The 17730-nt window shown below is 54.0% G+C and overlaps 1 protein-coding gene across 4 annotated transcripts in view; it reads left to right on the forward strand.

The window, feature by feature from the left end:
* The window catches only part of IGSF3 (immunoglobulin superfamily member 3), an 87029-nt gene that overhangs the window by 66153 nt on the left and 3146 nt on the right, over positions 1-17730 (forward strand). For all 4 annotated transcript variants that reach the window (XM_036342588.1, XM_036342590.1, XM_036342592.1 and 1 more), the window contains 3 exons: positions 6177-6587; positions 12453-12860; positions 16832-17320. In XM_036342588.1, the coding sequence (XP_036198481.1) occupies positions 6177-6587; positions 12453-12860; positions 16832-17320 (1308 nt within the window). The remainder of the gene's footprint in view (positions 1-6176; positions 6588-12452; positions 12861-16831; positions 17321-17730) is intronic.

Consider the following 17730-nt stretch of genomic DNA (forward strand, 5'->3'; position numbering starts at 1 on the left):
AAGCCCAGACGGTCACTATATGTGATGGTTAAAAGCCAGGACAGACCAGCCTGGGCTTGAATCCCCCTCGACCACTTATCGGTGGTGTGGCCGTGAGCAAGTGTTTTTATAAAACTGGGGATAGCGATATTTACTTCATAGGACTGGTGCAAACCAAATCGTTAATATTTAGGAAGTGCTTACAATACAGCTCACATAGAATTATATGTTTGTTAAATACGAATGTTCCAAACTGAGCAATTAGGACTTTACATCATACTCAGATGGTATTCTCTGACTAACAGTGTGTAATAGTCCCTTTACTACTCTACAGTGAAATTCACGGTGTAACATTTCTACTCACATAACCTTTAAAAGTTGTTTCAATGCCCTAATTGTGGATAAAGGAGGGGTCTTTTAAAAAGCAGTTAATGTTAAAATAATGGCTTTAACCTGTCCTTGCTCAGGGGCGGCCGCGTGAGGAGGCGCAGCACTCGGGGGGATAGGGGGGGTCAGGGGGCAGCAGCGGGGCAGAGGCGCTGCTAGCCTATCCCCACGTCACGGACGGGGGTTCCGAAATCCTGCGCAGCTTACAGTGCTGAACAGAGCAGAGAGGAACCTCCCTTCATCCACTGACAGACACTAAAACTACGCAAAACCAGGTGTGGATGGTAAGGTGAAAGCGGGTCCCAGGCTCAGAGACCGGTTTCACCCACATGAATGTCATTTGACAGTCACGCAGGACAGGAAGACGAGACAAGTGGCATGGGGTCATCCAGAAACGGGTTTACATCTACGCCGGCTCCAGTCCATTGCATCCCTGCCGGCCAAAGGCGGCCCGCAGCTGTCCGTGATGACCCTGGCGGCGAGCGGCAGGCGGCTCAGCTGGAAGGGACAGGCCCCGGTTGGCAGTTGGCGGTTGGCAGCTTCAGAAGCTCTCCCCTCAGAGGCCGGGCTGGAGGCAGGGACACTGGTATGCAGGGCAAGTGTAAGGTCTGAAAAAGAGGTGATTGGGGCCTTAAACAGGGCATGACCACCGGGAGAAAGAAGAGAAGGGCTGAGGGCAACGTCAGGATGTGGACTCCAAGTGTGGGACCTGCTAGACTGGCAGGGGCCTTTGCCACCTCCTTCCCCGAGTGGGTGAGGCACACACACGCTCCCCCAGTAACTCTCCCTTCATTGTCTCCCAGCGCTTGGCGGACTTGCTGTCCTCAATTGGAAACACCCCTGCTGTCCAGCCACCCACCGGTCCCCTCCATCCCTAACATCACTGACGACGTTACAGACCTGTAACACAGAACAGTGTCTTCCTTCTCTCCCTCACTCCCTCACTGCCCACCTCCTCTCCCCCACTGCCTCCGGCTCCTGCTCCCACCACTGTATGGACACTGCCGTGTCCAGAGTTCCTCTCGGCCACCTCACCATCACACCCTGGTTCTCAAACTTAGTGTGCGTCGGAACCACCCAGAGGTCTGGTGACAGCGTGGGTCCAAGGCCCTACCTGTGGCGTGGGTGATTCTGTGCTCGCAGCCAGTCCTTTGCACATGGCCACGTGCTGTGCCCTGACCACGGTGCACAGAGGACTCACCTTGACTCACTGTCCGCTCTCTCGGGGATGCCCTGGCACAATCCTCCTCTGCCCGGGGACCTACTCACTTGTTTTTCAGGGCCCAGCTCCGATGTTACATACTTTTTGAAAAGGTCTCTCCCTCTTGTCACAGTCTCTCCCTCTTGTTCCTTTCCTTTACGTTCCCATACCTCCAAGAAAAGATTACTTACATATTTATTCAGTCATCCATTTATTAAATTGAGTAGCAAATGATTGGGTCATAGTCTTTGCCCTTCAGATGCTTATAATTTAGTAGGAACGAGAAGGCCTTCAGAAAATTAACTATGTCAATAAATAACAAGTGTTGGGGAGGCTGTGGAGAAAAGGGAACCCTCGCACACTGTCGGTGGGATTGTAAATTAGCGCAGCCACCATGGAAAGCTGTGGAGATTCCACAAAAGAAATTAAAAAAAGAGCTGCCATTCTATCCAGCAATTTCATTTCTGGGTATGTATCCAAAGAAAACAAAAACACTGATTTCTACCCCTATGTTCATTGCATCATTATTTACAACTAGTGGCCTGATGCATGAAATTCTTGCACATTAAAAGAGAATTAATTAGAGGAAATATTTTAATATTGCTATTTGCTCTTTCTCTATAATAGAAGTGTTGGAGATGAAAGAAAATTAGTAAAATGTATATGAAAATCTTCCTCCTGTCAGAGTCTGGGGCATGCCACGGGACCTAGAGTTAAATCCCCGCTCACCTGCACCTCGAAATCACACGAGACCCAGACCCGGCTGGCCCCACCCCCATTGGGCGAGATGCAGACCGTGCTGGCCCCACCCATGTCAAGCCCCGCCAGGCTGAGGACACGGCCTGAGGTCCCCCAGCCCAGCACTGGGAAGGGGGCGCGGCCTGAGGTCCCCCTTCAAGCCCCGCTGGGCAGGGGGTGCGGCCTGAGGTCCCCGTCAAGCCCCGCTGGGCAGGGGGTGTGGCCTGAGGTCCCCGTCAAGCCCCGCTGGGCAGAGGGCGTGGCCTGAGGTCCCCGTCAAGCCCCGCTGGGCAGGGGGCGTGGCCTGAGGTCCCCGTCAAGCCCCGCTGGGCAGGGGGCGCGGCCTGAGGTCCCCCGTTAAGCCCTGCCGGGTGCGGGGGCACAGCCTCAGGTCCTCCGCCCCGGCCCGATGCCACGCAGCCTCAGGTCCCTGCTGATCACTCATTACAGCTCTTTATGGGAACCATACCTCCACTGTGGGTGCAGCCATCTTGTGATGGCGTGATGGAGTGAGGGCCAATTTGCATATTGCCTCTTTATATATAGCACAGCCAAGATATGAAAGCAGCCTAAGTGTCATTGATAGATGAATGGATGAGAGAGGATGTACCTGTACATAATGGAAGATGACTCAGCCATAAAAAAGAACGAGATCTTGCCATTGGCGACAGCGTGGATGGACCTTGAGGGCATTCTGCTAAGTGATGAGCCGAGTGTGTGCCCGCAGGAGGGGCCTCGCTGAGCCTCTCTGGCCTCCCTCTACCTGTCCTGCTGGTTCACCGTGGGGCTAACCAAACCTCAGTCCCCAGCCTCTCTGAGCCCACCTACTCACACTGCCATGTCCTCAGGTCCTCGGGCTTTAAAGTGTGAGCCACCTGGGGGTCTTTATTCGGGGGCCTGCCAGTCTGCGTTTCTAACCAGCTGCCCGATGGCGCCGATGCTGCTGGTCCATGGGCAGCAGGTTTCGTAGGATGTGTGTCACTTACGATTGACAGTTCTCAATCGAACGCTGTGCTTTGAACATGGGACTGAGCCCAGCGACCAACAAGAAACGGGCATAGAGAAATGGATGGTGTGTGTTCCATACCAGGCTCTGTGCTCATCTCTTTATAGAGACCATTGCTGGTTAATCTGCACACACTCCTAAGACATGAGGCAGGTACTAGGCTGGTTCTGATCTTGCAGAAGAAATACCTGCAGACCTCGGGGGCTGGGCTCCCCTAACTCTGGAGGCAGGTGACACAGACCGGCCGCACAGGGCCAGGGCAGCGCCGGCAGGACGCGCGAGAGCTGCCTCATTAGTCACGGAGGCTGCAGGCTCGTCTGTGCTTTTGGAGAGGTCCTTTCTGACCTTGGGGTGTGGGCGGAACTTCAGAGCCTGAAGGAGGAGCTGACGCCTCGCCCACCTGCCAGGCAGGCACCACGTCTCCAAAACGCCTCTCTTTCAAGCTTTTCGGCACGTCACAATATTTTTTTTTTATAAATTTGGTTTTTTTTTAATATATGTATCTTTATTGATTTCAGGGAGGAAGGGAGAGGGAGAGAGAGATAGAAACATCAATGATGAGAGAGAGTCATTGATTGGCTGCCTCCTGCATGCCCCCTAACGGGGATTAAGCCCGCAACCCAGGCACGTGCCCTTGACCAGAATCAAACCCGGGACCCTTCAGTCCGCAGGCTGACGTTCTACCCACTGAGCCAAACCAGTTAGGGCACTTCACAATATTTTGACACGAGAAGGAAAATAAAAATGGAAATGCTTTGAAACAGTTCCTGGGATTCTTGTCCTCAGGGACCATGTGACCGAATTGAAGTTTAGTCATAGGGTTCCGGTTTAACATATGCAGTTACTATAGCAATTGAGGTTTCCTTAGAAACTAACCGTTGCAAAAATAATCTGGCCCCAATTAATAATACATTTTAAAGCGCCTTCTGCCTTACACTGAGCAACCCAGTGTTTTTGGCCAAAGACCAGATGATGCAGGGCGTGTCATGTGCACCGACATAGATACATTTGCATGCAATTAGGTGAGCTGGGTTGGAAAGCAATGGAAAGGGCTAGTTGTTTCAAGTATTGTAGGAACTCGACCTGGAAAGTCGACTGGCAAGCTAATATGAATGAGTTTGCAGAGCGGGGCAGCTTACTGGTAAGCCCCGCCCTAGGCCCAGTGTGCCCCAGAGGTGATTGTGTTTGAAGAAGGGATCAGGCAGGAGACTGGGCTTGATCATAGAAAAGAGAAAGCGAAAGGGTGGGGCGTGGGATTTCTTTAGTGTCCCTGCGAGGGGTGCCCCTGATGGCTCCAGCAGGCCTGCAGGCGTGTGAGTTCAGCAGCCCTTTGTGCAGAGTGTCGCCTGATTTACCAGGTGTGTCCTCCACTGAGATGTGCCCTTCGAGCTGCTCTTGTGGGCACAGCGCCGGGCACCTCAGCTTGCGGAATCCTCTCGGCCATTCAGAAGGGTTGTCGGTGTGTGGCCAGGCTGCCCAGTGACAGCCTGCGGCCTTCGAAGGTTGCAGGTGCCTTGGCACGTGGGACTCGGGCCTTGATGCTGCCTGTGCACTTCCAGCCTGTGCGGCCAGCACTGCCCAGGGAGGCCCGGGATGACCTGTGGGCGCAGGCCTTGGTCTGGAGCAAGACACTGACCAGCAGGGGTGCTGGGGACAGCCTAGGCAGACCTGGCCTGGCCTCCCCTCCCTGCCGGGGTCTATGCCTGGCCCTGGGTTTCTTTCTCAGCTGGTGAGTGGTTTGGTCTTGAAAGGCAAAGTGTGAAGAGGGGTGGAGGTGGGATGATGGCTCTACTATTCGCTTCCTGAGAGGAACTGGGAATTGTGTTTTTTCGTGGTGGGGGATGGTGTAGAGGGGGGAGCAGAGCCAAGTGGAGTGGGTGGGATCTCAGACGCCCTTCCTGAGATATGTCTCATTAGATGGCGGCTTGTGAGCACCTTGATTAGCAGGTGGATTCACTCCCGAGTCTGCCCTCCCTCCTGGATGTGGAGCGGGATAGCGAGGGCAGGGGAGGCTGCCATCGGCTCTGATCTGTCCCACTGCCTGTCATTTTCTCCTCAGTCTTCCCTGCCGCGTGCCCCTCCCTCCCCCAAGGAAGATCACCCCAGTGTCCCTGGCCACCCGCTGACCGTGGGTCTCTGGTGTGCTTGCATCCCCCACCCACTCACTCACACCTCTCAGCGAACACTGACCGAGCACTTTCTGGAGCCCAGGCACTGTGCCCGGCTCGGGGGGTGTGGCGATGAGAGCGTCCTCTGGGCAAGCCTGTCTTATTCCTTCTTCTCCAGGGCGCCCCCAGCCCTTAGCATCACCAGGGGGCAGGGTCGGCACATGCTAAACATCTGCAGGAGGGCATGCGGGAGAGGGGGCTGCAGGCTGAGTGGAGAAGGGTCAGAGGAGCAGGCAGGGAGGTGGCAGCTGAGCAGAGCCCAAGGCTCAGGGGGAAGCTGCATGGGGTGTGGAGGCTCCAGAGCGAGTCCCGGGAGATGAGTGAAGACACCTCCTGGAGGAACTTTGTACCTTGAAAAGGAACGTTTTTTTCTCTGTCACCTAAAAGCAAGGGAACCATTAAACTTTTCAAGCAGGGAAAGGATGTGGGCAGATTTGTGTTTTAGCTGGATCCCCCTGGAAGCTATGTGAGGCGGGGGAGCAGGCAGGAGATGGGGAGAGGTGGTGGGGGCCTGAGTGGGGGCCCAGCAGGGAGGAGGCAGAGGGAGGAGGCAGAGGGAGGGATGTGGGGTGAAGTCAGCCCCTCTCGGTCCCTCTCACAGAGCTGCACTTTGGAGGAGGAGCCTGGAGGTGGGGCTTGGACCGCCGTGTCCAGGGGCGTGTGGTAGCACTGCTGACCTCCCCACTTTGCTCTGCAGTGACCAAGCTGCAGGTGAGCAAATCCAAGAGGACCCTGACGCTGGTGGAGAACAGGCCCATCCAGCTGAACTGCTCCGTTAAGTCCCAGACCAGCCAGAACTCCCACTTCGCGGTGCTCTGGTACGTCCACAAGCCCTCGGACGCCGACGGCAAGCTCATCCTCAAGACCACGCACACCTCCGCCTTCGAGTACGGCACCTACGCTGAGGAGGAGGGCCTGCGGCCCAGGCTGCAGTTCGAGAGGCACGCGTCCGGGGGCCTGTTCAGCCTCACTGTCCAGAGAGCCGAGGTCAGCGACAGCGGCAGCTACTACTGCCACGTGGAGGAGTGGCTGCTGAGCCCCAACTTCGCTTGGTACAAGCTGGCGGAGGAGGTTTCGGGGCGCACAGAGGTCACTGTGAAGCAGCCAGGTGAGCAGAGGGGGTGCAGCCACCCAGGCCAGTGGGTTTAGTGTGGAGAGGCCTACACAGGGCCTTGGGCCCACACTGGCGGTGGGTGCAGGCACGCAGGCCATCGTCCTGGCGCACGGCGGGCCGCCCACTTTGCCTGCAAGGGGTCCTGGTGCCGATGGCAAACAGCATCCTTGACTGTGCTGTGTGGACGCATCCTCACCAGGGAGAGGCCCGACGGGCGGCTGTGGTTGGCAGGAGGTGGCCAGGCAGGATTCTGGCAGCTCCCGGCTCTTTTGGGGTTTGCAGCTCGCCCCCGGGATCGTGGGCTGGGCCAGCTCGCACCCCAGGGATCCTGCCTAGGAGGCATTTTCCTGGCTCGTCCACCTGCTGCTTTACCTCCTGTTCCAGCCCAGGGGGAACGCTCCCTGTCTCCAAACCTGTGGGGCAGCCTGGCCAGTGGCCTCTGACCTCTGCGAATGCCTCCAGGGAGGGAGCGCTCACCCCCCCCCCCCCCCCCCCCCCCAGGCCTCAGCTCCACTTTAGGGCACCCTCATTGTTGAATGTCCCATCCCGACATCTGCCTCTCAGGTTTCAGATCTGCGCCTAGAGCAGGGGTGGGGAACATCGGCCCGCGGGCCATGGAAGACCCTCGAAATCATTGGGCCTGGCCCTGCCAAGGCATTAGGAGTGAGTTCATTAAATGTTTGGCCAAATACAGCAGGCTAGTTTTTAAGTTGATAATTGTGTATGGCCCACGAATGATGTTATAAATACCCGAATGGCCCTTGGCAGAAAGAAGGCTCCCCACCCCTGCTCTAGAACAACCCAGAGAGGTTTGGGTCATCCCTTTCCGTTACAGTCATGCACCGCATAACGACATGTGAGCCAACAGTAGACCGCTCTTATGACGGTGGTCCCACAAGATTATAAGGGAGCTGAATTCCTGTGGAAGTGGAAGGCTTTCTCTCTGACGGGAGCAGTAGGCAATAGATTCCCTCTCGCTCACAGCACCTCAATTCTGAGTGCACAGGTGACATCCCAGCCCGTCACCCACTCACCTGTTTCTGACAGAGGAGCCTGTCAGCTCAGTGCTTCCGATTTCTTATTCCCACTGGTGCTCACACCACCTGCACTACCTCCTGACAGTCTCTATTAGGGTGACCCATGCCTTACCCAGCCGGTTTCTCCCTGATATTCCAGCCTCTCCCGCCCACATCCCACTCCGGGAGCAGCACTGACGGCCATGAGGTTCTCTTTCTGACCCTGTTGGAAGGAAGCAGGAGGAGGGCTCGTGGGACAGTGTGTACGTCTGTGGCCTTCACAGTCCCTCCCCACTCCTCACTGACGCACCCAGAGCAGCTTCCGGTCCCGCAGGCTCCATTCATGGCACGCGCCCCATGCAGGGGCACCCTTGCTCGTCTTTTATTTTTACTGCACCTTTTCTATGTTTAGATGCACAAGTACTTACCATTGCCTCACAGTTGCCTTCAGTACTGAGTACAGGAACATGCTGTGCAGGCTGGAGCCTGGGCTAGATCCTAGGCCAGTGATGGCGAACCTTTGAGCCCGGTGTGCCAGCATTTTGAAAAACCCCAACTTAACTCTGGTGCCGTATCACATATAGAAATTTTCTGATATTTGCAACCATAGTAACACAAAGACTTATATTTTTGATATGTATTTTATATATTTAAATGCCATTTAACAAAGAAAAATCAACCAAAAAAATGAGTTCGCGCGTCACCTCTGACACGCGTGTCATAGGTTCGCCATCACTGCCTTAGATAGAGCTTAGGTGAGTGGGAGGCTGTACTGTCTAGGTGTGTGTGAGCGCGCGCTGATGTTCGCACACTGACAAGATCACCTGAGGACACTTTCTCAGAGTGTATCCACGTCATTCAGTGGCTCATGACTGCGTGAGGAGGGAGCTAGTGTGCCCGTCAGTCTCCCCTTCTGGTTAAAGAAGCTCTACAACAAGCATGTCAAACTCAAAGGCTGACACAGGCCAAATAAACAAGGTTTAAGTTTCTGTGGGCCGCAGAAACACAAAAGCTTCAGTTTTCATAGAAACGTAGGTTTATTTCGATAGAGACATGCTGAATACAAAGGGCTGAAATAAACGAGTCATCGTTAACATAAGATAATAGAACATTTTAATAAAAATTAATATTTTTTTTCTTGAACATTAACTTACCAGACACTGAATAACTGCACAAATTAATAAGCGTAGCACAAATTAATAAGCGTAACACAAATAAACCTATTTTTCTTGTTCTCTGAAAGTGAAATATTTCCTGTTGCGCACACCAAACAGGTCAGTCCAAGACTAATGACGTGGCAATCGGCTGCTAAAATATTCGCTGCTAGTATTAGTGGAGAGAAATGGTGTGCCTGCGTGTAAGGCGGGTAAGGGAAATGAATGCAACATGATCATAGTAATCAATCATTAGCAAATGTTGTAGTTCGTTATTAATAATTATGTATAACAGGATATTGTAAAAATTAAGTTACAAAATTTTTATTAAAACATTTCTTACATACCGTTATATTGGCTGGGCCACAAAAATATTCATTGTGGGCTGCATGCGGTCCGTGGGCCCTGAGTTTGACATGCTTGCTCTAGAACTTCTCACATAAGGCAGCCCTGAGCTCCCTCTCCAACCCTCCTCCCTGCGTGCCCTACAATTGGTTGTCACTGTCCTTCTGGAAGGGCAGTGGGGTGCTGTGTGGGCAGCCGGAGTCCCATCTCCCTGCTTTTTCTTCTGCTGCCATCTCCCCTGGCGTGCCCCTGTCCTGTTCTCCCCTGTCATCACCCCATTCCAACATGTCACTCAGCACCACCTCCAGGAAGCCTTCCCTGATATCTCCCCCATCACCAGGTGTTTCTTAACAAAACACGTAGCATAACATAGCATAAGTGTGTGCTTGCATTTCTCCCCCACTGTACGGTAAGCACTTTGAGGTCAGGGCTGTATCTTTGTGTCTTCGGTCACTGGCATGGCCCCCTTAGTAAATATTGTTTGAACAGGAATGAATGGTCACTTTCCTTGAACCCCCGAGGTTGATTGTCCTCATAGCCTGGAACACGTTGACCGTAGGCGTCCATTTATCTCATTCTTCCTCAGAGAGGTTAGCTCTTTTTAACTGAAACAGCATTTTAGACACCCTGTGTCCCCTTTCCCATCCCTGTTCACTTACCTGTGTATAGACAGGTAGTGATGAGCACATAAGCCTATTCACACTTAGGGAAATTCATGGATAGTCAGTTATTACGCGTCACATACTCGTTATTTACATACTCGTGTCTCCTCTGGGCCGGACGCTCCCTGCGTGAGCACGGGTCATTGGTTCTCTGCATCACCCTTCCCACGGCCTGTCTCCAGGTGGCTGAGGTTCGCACCTGCTGTTCAGAAGACACAGGGACCCGGGTTCCCAGTCCAGACATGGCTGGCCCTCCTGTTTCTCGGGCTGTTGTGTTTCTAGAACGGCCGTCCTCCTCCCAAGGGACATGCTATGCTAACCCTCCTGCTGCTGCGCTAGGAAGGAAGCTCTGGGCCAAGTGCCTCCGGCTGGTACTTCCCGTGACCTGTGTCCTGCCTCCCGGGCCAGTCCCAGGGGCTTTTGGAAACAGAAGTTGGAAGTAGTCCTTGGGCCCACAGTGGCTCTTGCAGGTTTCTGTTCTTCCTGTCCCTCTTCCTTTCTGACCCGGCTCCCTGCTGAGAGCACACAGCACACCCTGCAAGGGTTCTCAGTCACCATCCGCCCTTCCTCTTTTCTCTTTGTGCCGAAACCAAGACTTTCCCTGCAGATCCTAAATTTTTTTTAAAACACGTTTTTATTGATTTCAGAAAGGAGGGAGAGGGAGAGAGAGATAGAAACATCAGTGATAAGAGAGAATCATTGATTGGCTGCCATCTGCAGGGATTAAGCCCGCAACCCAGGTATGTGCCCTTGACTGGAATCGAACCCGGGACCCTTCAGTCCGCAGGCCCACACTCCATCCACTGAGCCAAATCGGCAAGGGCCAGATCCTAAATTTATCCTGGGTTTTGACAAGAATCCGTAGAGCCCTTCGCACTGCCTCAGTTCGCCTGCTCTGAGTCTCGGCCTCAGGTGGGGAACTCCCAGACCCTAAATTTATCCAGGGAGTTCCCCACCTGGGGCCGAGGCAGAGCAGGTGAACCGGGGCAGTGCGAAGGGCTGTAAGGATTCTTGTCAAAACCCAGTGAAATCGAGTGTACGGGGAGTATTAACACTGAACAGAGAGCTCACAGGATGCTGATGAAGACAGCACATGCCATTCCCCCTTTTCCGTTGAGATTTTTTTGGTTTGGATGTTTTTCTTTTTGTCTTTTTTTTTCTGCTTCTACTCCCCCCCGCCCTTTTTTTATTTTCTGTTGAGAAAGAATACACTGTAGAGCTTTTTGGAAAATACAAAAGCACAAAGAAGAAAACAGTCTTTCAACCCAGAGACACCAGGGAGAGAGAGTGAGTGAGTGTTTGGGGGAGACTGCTTATTTAAAATAATTTTTCTGTTTTTAATTTTTTGACCTTTTTTAAAAATATATATATTTTATTGATTTTTTTACAGAGAGGAAGGGAGAGGGATAGAGAGTTAGAAACATCCATGAGAGAGAAACATCCATCAGCTGCCTCCTGCACACCCTACTGGGGAACGCAACCAAGGTACATGCCCTTGACCAGAATCGAACCTGGGACTCTTCAGTCCACAGGCCGATGCTCTAGCCACTGAGCCAAACTGGTCAGGGCTAATTTTTTGACCTTTTAATTACAAAAGTAATCGTGTGTGTGTTTTGAAGTATTCTGGTAGTTCTGAAGCGTAAAAAGTAAAAGGTGGAGTCCCACGCCCTCTGTGTCCCTCAGAGGCGGACTCCCCCTGGGGCCTCGGTGCATGCGCAGCGTCACAGCTTTGTGATGCCTCCGGTCCACACGGGCTCCTGGGGGCCGGTGATGAGGTGACGCGGGGGCCGTTAGGCTGTGCGCCTAGTGACCCTTCCGGTGGGCTGACTCTTCAAACCCCTGGTCCCTCGGTGTCAGTGTTTTTCTTTGCTGCTGTCAGATCAGTTGTGTTCCCACCTTGAGAGGAAACCGTGTGGGGTTTTTGAGTAAGAACTGTGATGCTCAAGGCCACCCCGAGACCCTATAAGCTGTGTTTCCTCTGCAGCTCTTTCGTGGTTCACAGCCCAGCATGGTCCCTCCCTGGAGCCAGTTTTGAAAATCTCTTGCTTAGCCAGGCTGGTGTGGCTCAGTGGTTGAGCGTCGGCCTGTGAACCAGAGGGTCGAAGTTTGATTCCCAGTCAGGGCACAGGCCCAGGATTGTGGGCTCAATCTCTAGTAGGAGGTGTGCAGGGGGCAGCCATGTTGATCTCTCCCTCTCTCTCCCTCTCCCTCCCTCCCTCCCTTCCTCCCTCTCCCTTTCTCTCTGAAATCAGTAAAAAAATATATATTTTTTTAAGTAAAATAAAAGTCTCTTGCCTGGGGAGGGGTCTCACCATGCCCTTTCCTGTCCTTTCCCAGCCACCTGCCCTCAGCCGTGTGCCGTGCGGTCCACTGTCACTGGGGATGCGCAGTCATCTGCATGTGTCGTCTCGGACAAGAGGATGTGCTGTCCTCTGCTCAGCCTTGGAGCTGATGTGGGTTATAAATGGGGGACAGCTGTCACGGTCACATTGAACTCTGTGAAACTCGGACACTCGGGGACATGATCGAGAACTCGGACACGCGGGGGCCGTGCCTGAGACATGCTTCCTCGAGCTGAGGGTGCTGTCTTCTGTGTAGAAGGCGCCCATCACCGGTGCTTGGAGGGGGGGTGCAGGTGGCTTGCTGCTTTCTGGTGCTGACCTCTCCCCCTCGCCTTCGCAGACAGCCGCCTGAAGCTCAGCCAGGTGCAGGGGAACCTGTCGGTCCTGGAGATGCGGCAGGTGCAGCTGGAGTGCGTGGTCCTGAACCGCACCAGCCCGGCCTCCCAGCTCGTGGTGGAGTGGTTCGTGTGGAAGCCCAACCACCCGGAGCGGGAGGCCGTGGCCCGCCTGAGCCGCGAGGCCACCTTCCACTACGGGGAGCAGGCGGCCAAGAACAACCTGAAGGGGCGTCTGCACCTGGAGAGCCCTTCGCCGGGCGTGTTCCGGCTCTTCCTCCAGAACGCGGCGGTGCAGGACAGCGGCACCTACAGCTGCCACGTGGAGGAGTGGCTGCCCAGCCCCAGCGGCCTGTGGTACAAACGGGCAGAGGACACTGCCGGGCAGACCGCTGTCACAGTCACGCGACCAGGTGAGGGCTCCTGTCCCCGGGCCGCCACACCCGTTCCCACTCCCCCGTGCGTGTGATATCGCATGTGCGGCCCAACATGAGTTCGTCAGTTCATCCGTTGTCTGCCGTCACATCTGTGCGCGTTCACCATTTGCGTTCAGTATTGCCTCCATTTTTTCCCCTTCGTGAATGGCAACGTGCACATCTGGCTTCAGCCTCAGGGGATTCTGTTTGTTCACTAGACTCTCATTCGATGATTAATGATTCCAGGGTGTGGAATGTCTTCCTTTTAAAGAATACATTCAGATTTGGACACTGGTAGATGTGCAGGAATCTTGAAACAGGAGCCATATGGTTCAGAAAGGAAGCTTACAGATTTTCAGTGGGGAAGAAATTGATTCACGTGCTTCAAGTAGAAAAAGATGAAGTCCATGCAGCCTGCGCTCTCGCTTCCAAGCAGCGTTATTGGTGTGAATGTCCGGTCCATGTGGCCTTGTGCTTCTCTTGTCTTTCTTTGTTTCTAACATACTAGGGCTAGTATGGTGACACATTTAAACACGCAATGAAAGGGACTTGAGCCAGATGAGTAGCCTGGACCCCCCAGCCCGCCTTCCTTCCCGTCTGAGCACAGTCACGTGCCGCTTACCCACGGGGATCGTCCTGAGCAGCGCGTCGCCAGGCGATTCTGTTGTCATGTGAACATCACGGAGTGCACTTCACACACCTCATGGTGCAGCCTCCTGCACACCAGGCTGCATGGCGCAGCCTATCGCTGCAGGCTTCACGCCTGTGTGGCGTGCTCTGTACAAAACCACAAGATTAAATCCAGCACAAGAGAAAGTGATGCAACCAGGAGACCCAGTAAACGAGACGTATGAGGTGTACAGGCCACACTGGTTTATAAGCAAACATGTTTTATTGTAAGTAGAGTCCACTTTAACATAACGATAAAACGTATCATGTAGCAAATACATAAACCAGTAACAGTTGTTGATTGTCATCGCACCACGTACTGTACGTAGCTGTAAGCGCTGTGCTTTATACGGCTGCAGCGCAGTAGGTGTGTTCACACCAGTGTCACCACGAGCACGTGAGGAAGGCCGTGCAGTACAGCCTTTCGGTGGCAGCGATGTCCCTGGTGATGGGAATGTTTCAGCCTATGGGACCCCGTCCTGTATGTGGTCCAGCGTTGACCGAAGCTCGATGATGTGGCGCGTGACTGTGTTAGTTGATCGTGCCAGTTACAGAACATTTGGAAAACAGAAAAGTATAGTTTTGAAAAAGAAAATTGTCTATAATCTCACTAGCATTTCATAGCCACCATTTTTACTGGTTGCATAACTTTAGTTGTAGGGCTGTTCTTCGAGGTGTTCTTCCTGAGGCATAGGTTCCAGGGGTCCTCAAACTACGGCACGCGGGCCACATGCAAATACAAATATTGTATTTGTTCCCGTTTTGTTTTTTTTACTTCAAAATAAGGTATGTGCAGTGTGCATAGGAATTTGTTCATAGTTTTTTTTTAAACTATAGTCCGGCCCTCCAACGGTCTGAGGGACAGTGAACTGGCCCCCTGTTTAAAAAGTTTGAGGACCCCTGGTAGACGGATAGAAGACTTGGAATAATGAAACTCCAGGAGTTCAGAGTCACCTAGCATTGCTTAAGGTCGACCGTAGTAGGAAATTCATGAGGGTAAGGGCTCCTGCCCTCAGTGAGGTGGTACTAGCCAAGCAGATTGGCAGTTGTGTTCGGCTCATACAGGTAAAGAAGAGAGAGCCACCTTCGTCAGACCGCCCGGGAGTCGGGGGTCAAGGACCCTGCCTTGGAGCCGTCAGCACAACGTCGGGGAGGGCGGGGATGGACTTCCTCAGGGCTCCCACCTGGAGAAGTAAAGGAAGGAGTGTTAACCTCTGAAGGGGCATGTTGGTCTATTCTGGGAGTCAGACATGGGGAACCAAATTGGTAGAGAGGCGTGTTAAGGGGAGGTGGGGTTGAATGAGGGTGGAAATTAATTTTATTTGAAAACCTTGTATTGAGTCACTACTGCAGACAAGGCACTTAAAGGGGCCCAAAGAAGGTCTGAGCAGTTAGACAAGAAGAGAGAAAGGGAGAGGGGACGGGGAAGAGCACTCTGGGGGCCTGACCTCCTGCTACGGCGGGCCCATGGCCACCTTCCCGGGCCACTCCCCCGACACAGTGGCCCGTCGCTGGGGGTGTTAGGACTCAGTGTTAGACTCGGGGGAAAAAACACCCTAGACCGCCCTGCTCTGCAGCGATTCTCTCCATGGCTTTGGGGTCACGCATTAGCCATGTTCTCTGGAGGAATCAGCCAGTGGCTGCATCAGCCTGTGGACGGATTTCATATTCCCCCGTTCTGCCGCTTTCTGTCCCCAGCACATCCCCCTGCCCCCCCCCCACCCCCCCCCCCGGAAGGGCTGGGATGGCACGCTGTGCCCTGTTGTGGTTCTGAAGACCCTGCATGCCAGCCGTGCACACCGAGATTCCAGGTAGGCCGAGGGGGGTGCCCAGGGGCTTGGCGGAGCCCCACAAAAGCGGTGGGAACCCCAGCCTTGTGTTTGTCTGTGAGCGACATTAAGCCAATTCATTGAAAGCCCAGGACAGTCCTTGGGAAATGCTCCGATTTGGTCTTCATCCAAGGAGACTCCAACGTGGTCTCTCTGCTTTTGTTAGTGCTGCGTTGGCATCTTTCACACGCGTTTCATAAACAGAGCCTTTTAGGAGCTGGGGAGAGAGTGGTTTGTGTAGAACCTACCCACATGAGCCGTTAAAACAGCCGCAAAATACAACAGATTCGGGCTGACAATCTGTGAGCCGTGACTCACCTGGTGGGGCGCCTCCCGAGGCTGCGGTTTCTCTGTCGGGGAGACACTGCCTGTGTCATCCTCCGAGGGTGGGGGTCCCTGCTCAGTGCGAGTCCCCTTTCCGGTCTGGTGTCTTGCTGTTTGGCTTCTGTCCTTGGAGAATGTTCACCTCCTGGGGGTCACGGTAGCATAGGCAGCAATCTACATGCACACAGTGCAGATGCAAAGGCTGCCGAGGGTGAATTCGTCTGCCAGGGCTGCCGGAACACAGGTGCCCAAACCTGATGGCTTAAAACACTGAAACGTATTCTCTCTCAGCTCTGGAGGCTGGAGGTCCGATCAGGGTGTCCTCAGGGCCGCGCTGCCCTCTCTCCCCAGCTCCTCGGGCCCCAGCTCCCTGGCCTGCAGCTGTGTCACACCAGCCCCTGCCTCTGCCTCACCTGTCTTCTCTGTGTGTCCTCTCCGCTTCTTCTTCTTTTCTTTTTAAATATGTTTTTATTGATTTTAAAGGGAGAGAGAGGGAAACATTGATATAAGAAACATTGATTGACTGCCGCCTGCACGCCCCCTACTGGGGATTGAACCCATAGCCTGGACGTGTGCCCTGTCTGGGAACTGAACCAGCGAACTTTTGTGTCACACTTGCCAGGGCCCCTCCCCTTCTTATAAGGACACCAGTCGCTGGATTTAGGGCTCATCGTAACTTAAGTACATCGGCACAGAACCTGTTTCCGATCGAGGCCCCATGCTGGGGTCCCAGGGGGACGTGAATTTGTGAGGGTGGGCGGAGGACACACTGTTCAACCACTGCCAGGGTTTGCAGTGAAAATAACTGCCCCCCCCCCCCCCCGCCAGATTCCCATACGCAGCCACAGCACCAGGTCTGTGAGTTCTTCCACGGGCACCCCACGCACACATAGACATGCACGTCAGAATAAGACGTGCTCTTCTGCTTACCGTGCCGCGGAGGGAACACAGCGTGCTGCTCTCTAGCGCTTTTCCTTGACTCTCCTTTCCCGTCTCTGCACATAGCGCCGCCTCATCCCTCCCAGCAGGTGCGCAGCATGCTGTTGTCTGATGTACTACAGTGCGTTTAGTGATGGACATTGAGGTTGTCTCGAGCAAAGAAATTAAAACAGGCTCTTCTCCCTCCTGTGTCCCCTGTCCCCCCAGAGGCCGCCCTGCAGGTGGACACGGTGGTCCCCAACGCCACGGTGACCGAGAAGGCAGCTTTCCAGCTGGACTGTAGCATCGTGTCGCGCTCCAGCCAGGACTCCCGCTTTGCGGTGGCCTGGTATTCCCTGAGAACTAAAGCCGGGGGGAACGCGGGCAGCCCTGGCCTGGAAGAACGGGAAGACGAGGACGAGGACGAGGACGAGGAGGAGGAGGAGGAGGAGGAAGAGGACCCAACAGAGCGGATGGCCCTGCTGAGCGTGGGCCCCGATGCCGTGTTCGGCCCCGAGGGCGGCCCCTGGGAGGGCAGGCTTCGCTTCCAGAGGCTGTCTCCCCTGCTCTACAGGCTCACGGTGCTGCAGGCAAGCCCCCGAGACACAGGCAACTACTCCTGCCGCGTGGAGGAGTGGCTGCCCAGCCCCCAGAAGGAATGGTACCGGCTGACAGAGGAGGAGTCAGCCCCCATCAGCATCCGAGTGCTGGACACAAGTGAGTTTTCCCGATTCACAGGGGGAGGAGGTCCCAGTTGATTACAGCTGCCTGGAAGATAAAGATCACAGTTGGATTATGGGTTCATGAGCTGCATTCTCGCCTGTCCTGAGCATTTAGGATCTGCATACCAGTTCGTGGAATTGACCTGATTCCTTATGCCCAAAACAGGGATTGAGCCCTGGCTGGTGGGTTCAGTTGGTTGAGCGTCATCCCAGGCACTGAGCGGTCTCCGGTTCTATTCTCTGACAGGCTCAGTCTCCAGTAGGGGACGTGCAGGAGGCAGCCCATCAATGATTCTCTCTCATCATTGATGTTTCTCCTTCTCCCTTCCTCTCTGAAATCAATAAAAAAAATATACATATTTTAAAAAGAATATAAAGGTTGTCCCCATTCTTAGTGGCGGCAGG

Source organism: Myotis myotis, unplaced genomic scaffold (genome assembly GCF_014108235.1).
Source record: "Myotis myotis isolate mMyoMyo1 unplaced genomic scaffold, mMyoMyo1.p scaffold_m19_p_18, whole genome shotgun sequence".
Classification (NCBI taxonomy): domain Eukaryota; kingdom Metazoa; phylum Chordata; class Mammalia; order Chiroptera; family Vespertilionidae; genus Myotis; species Myotis myotis.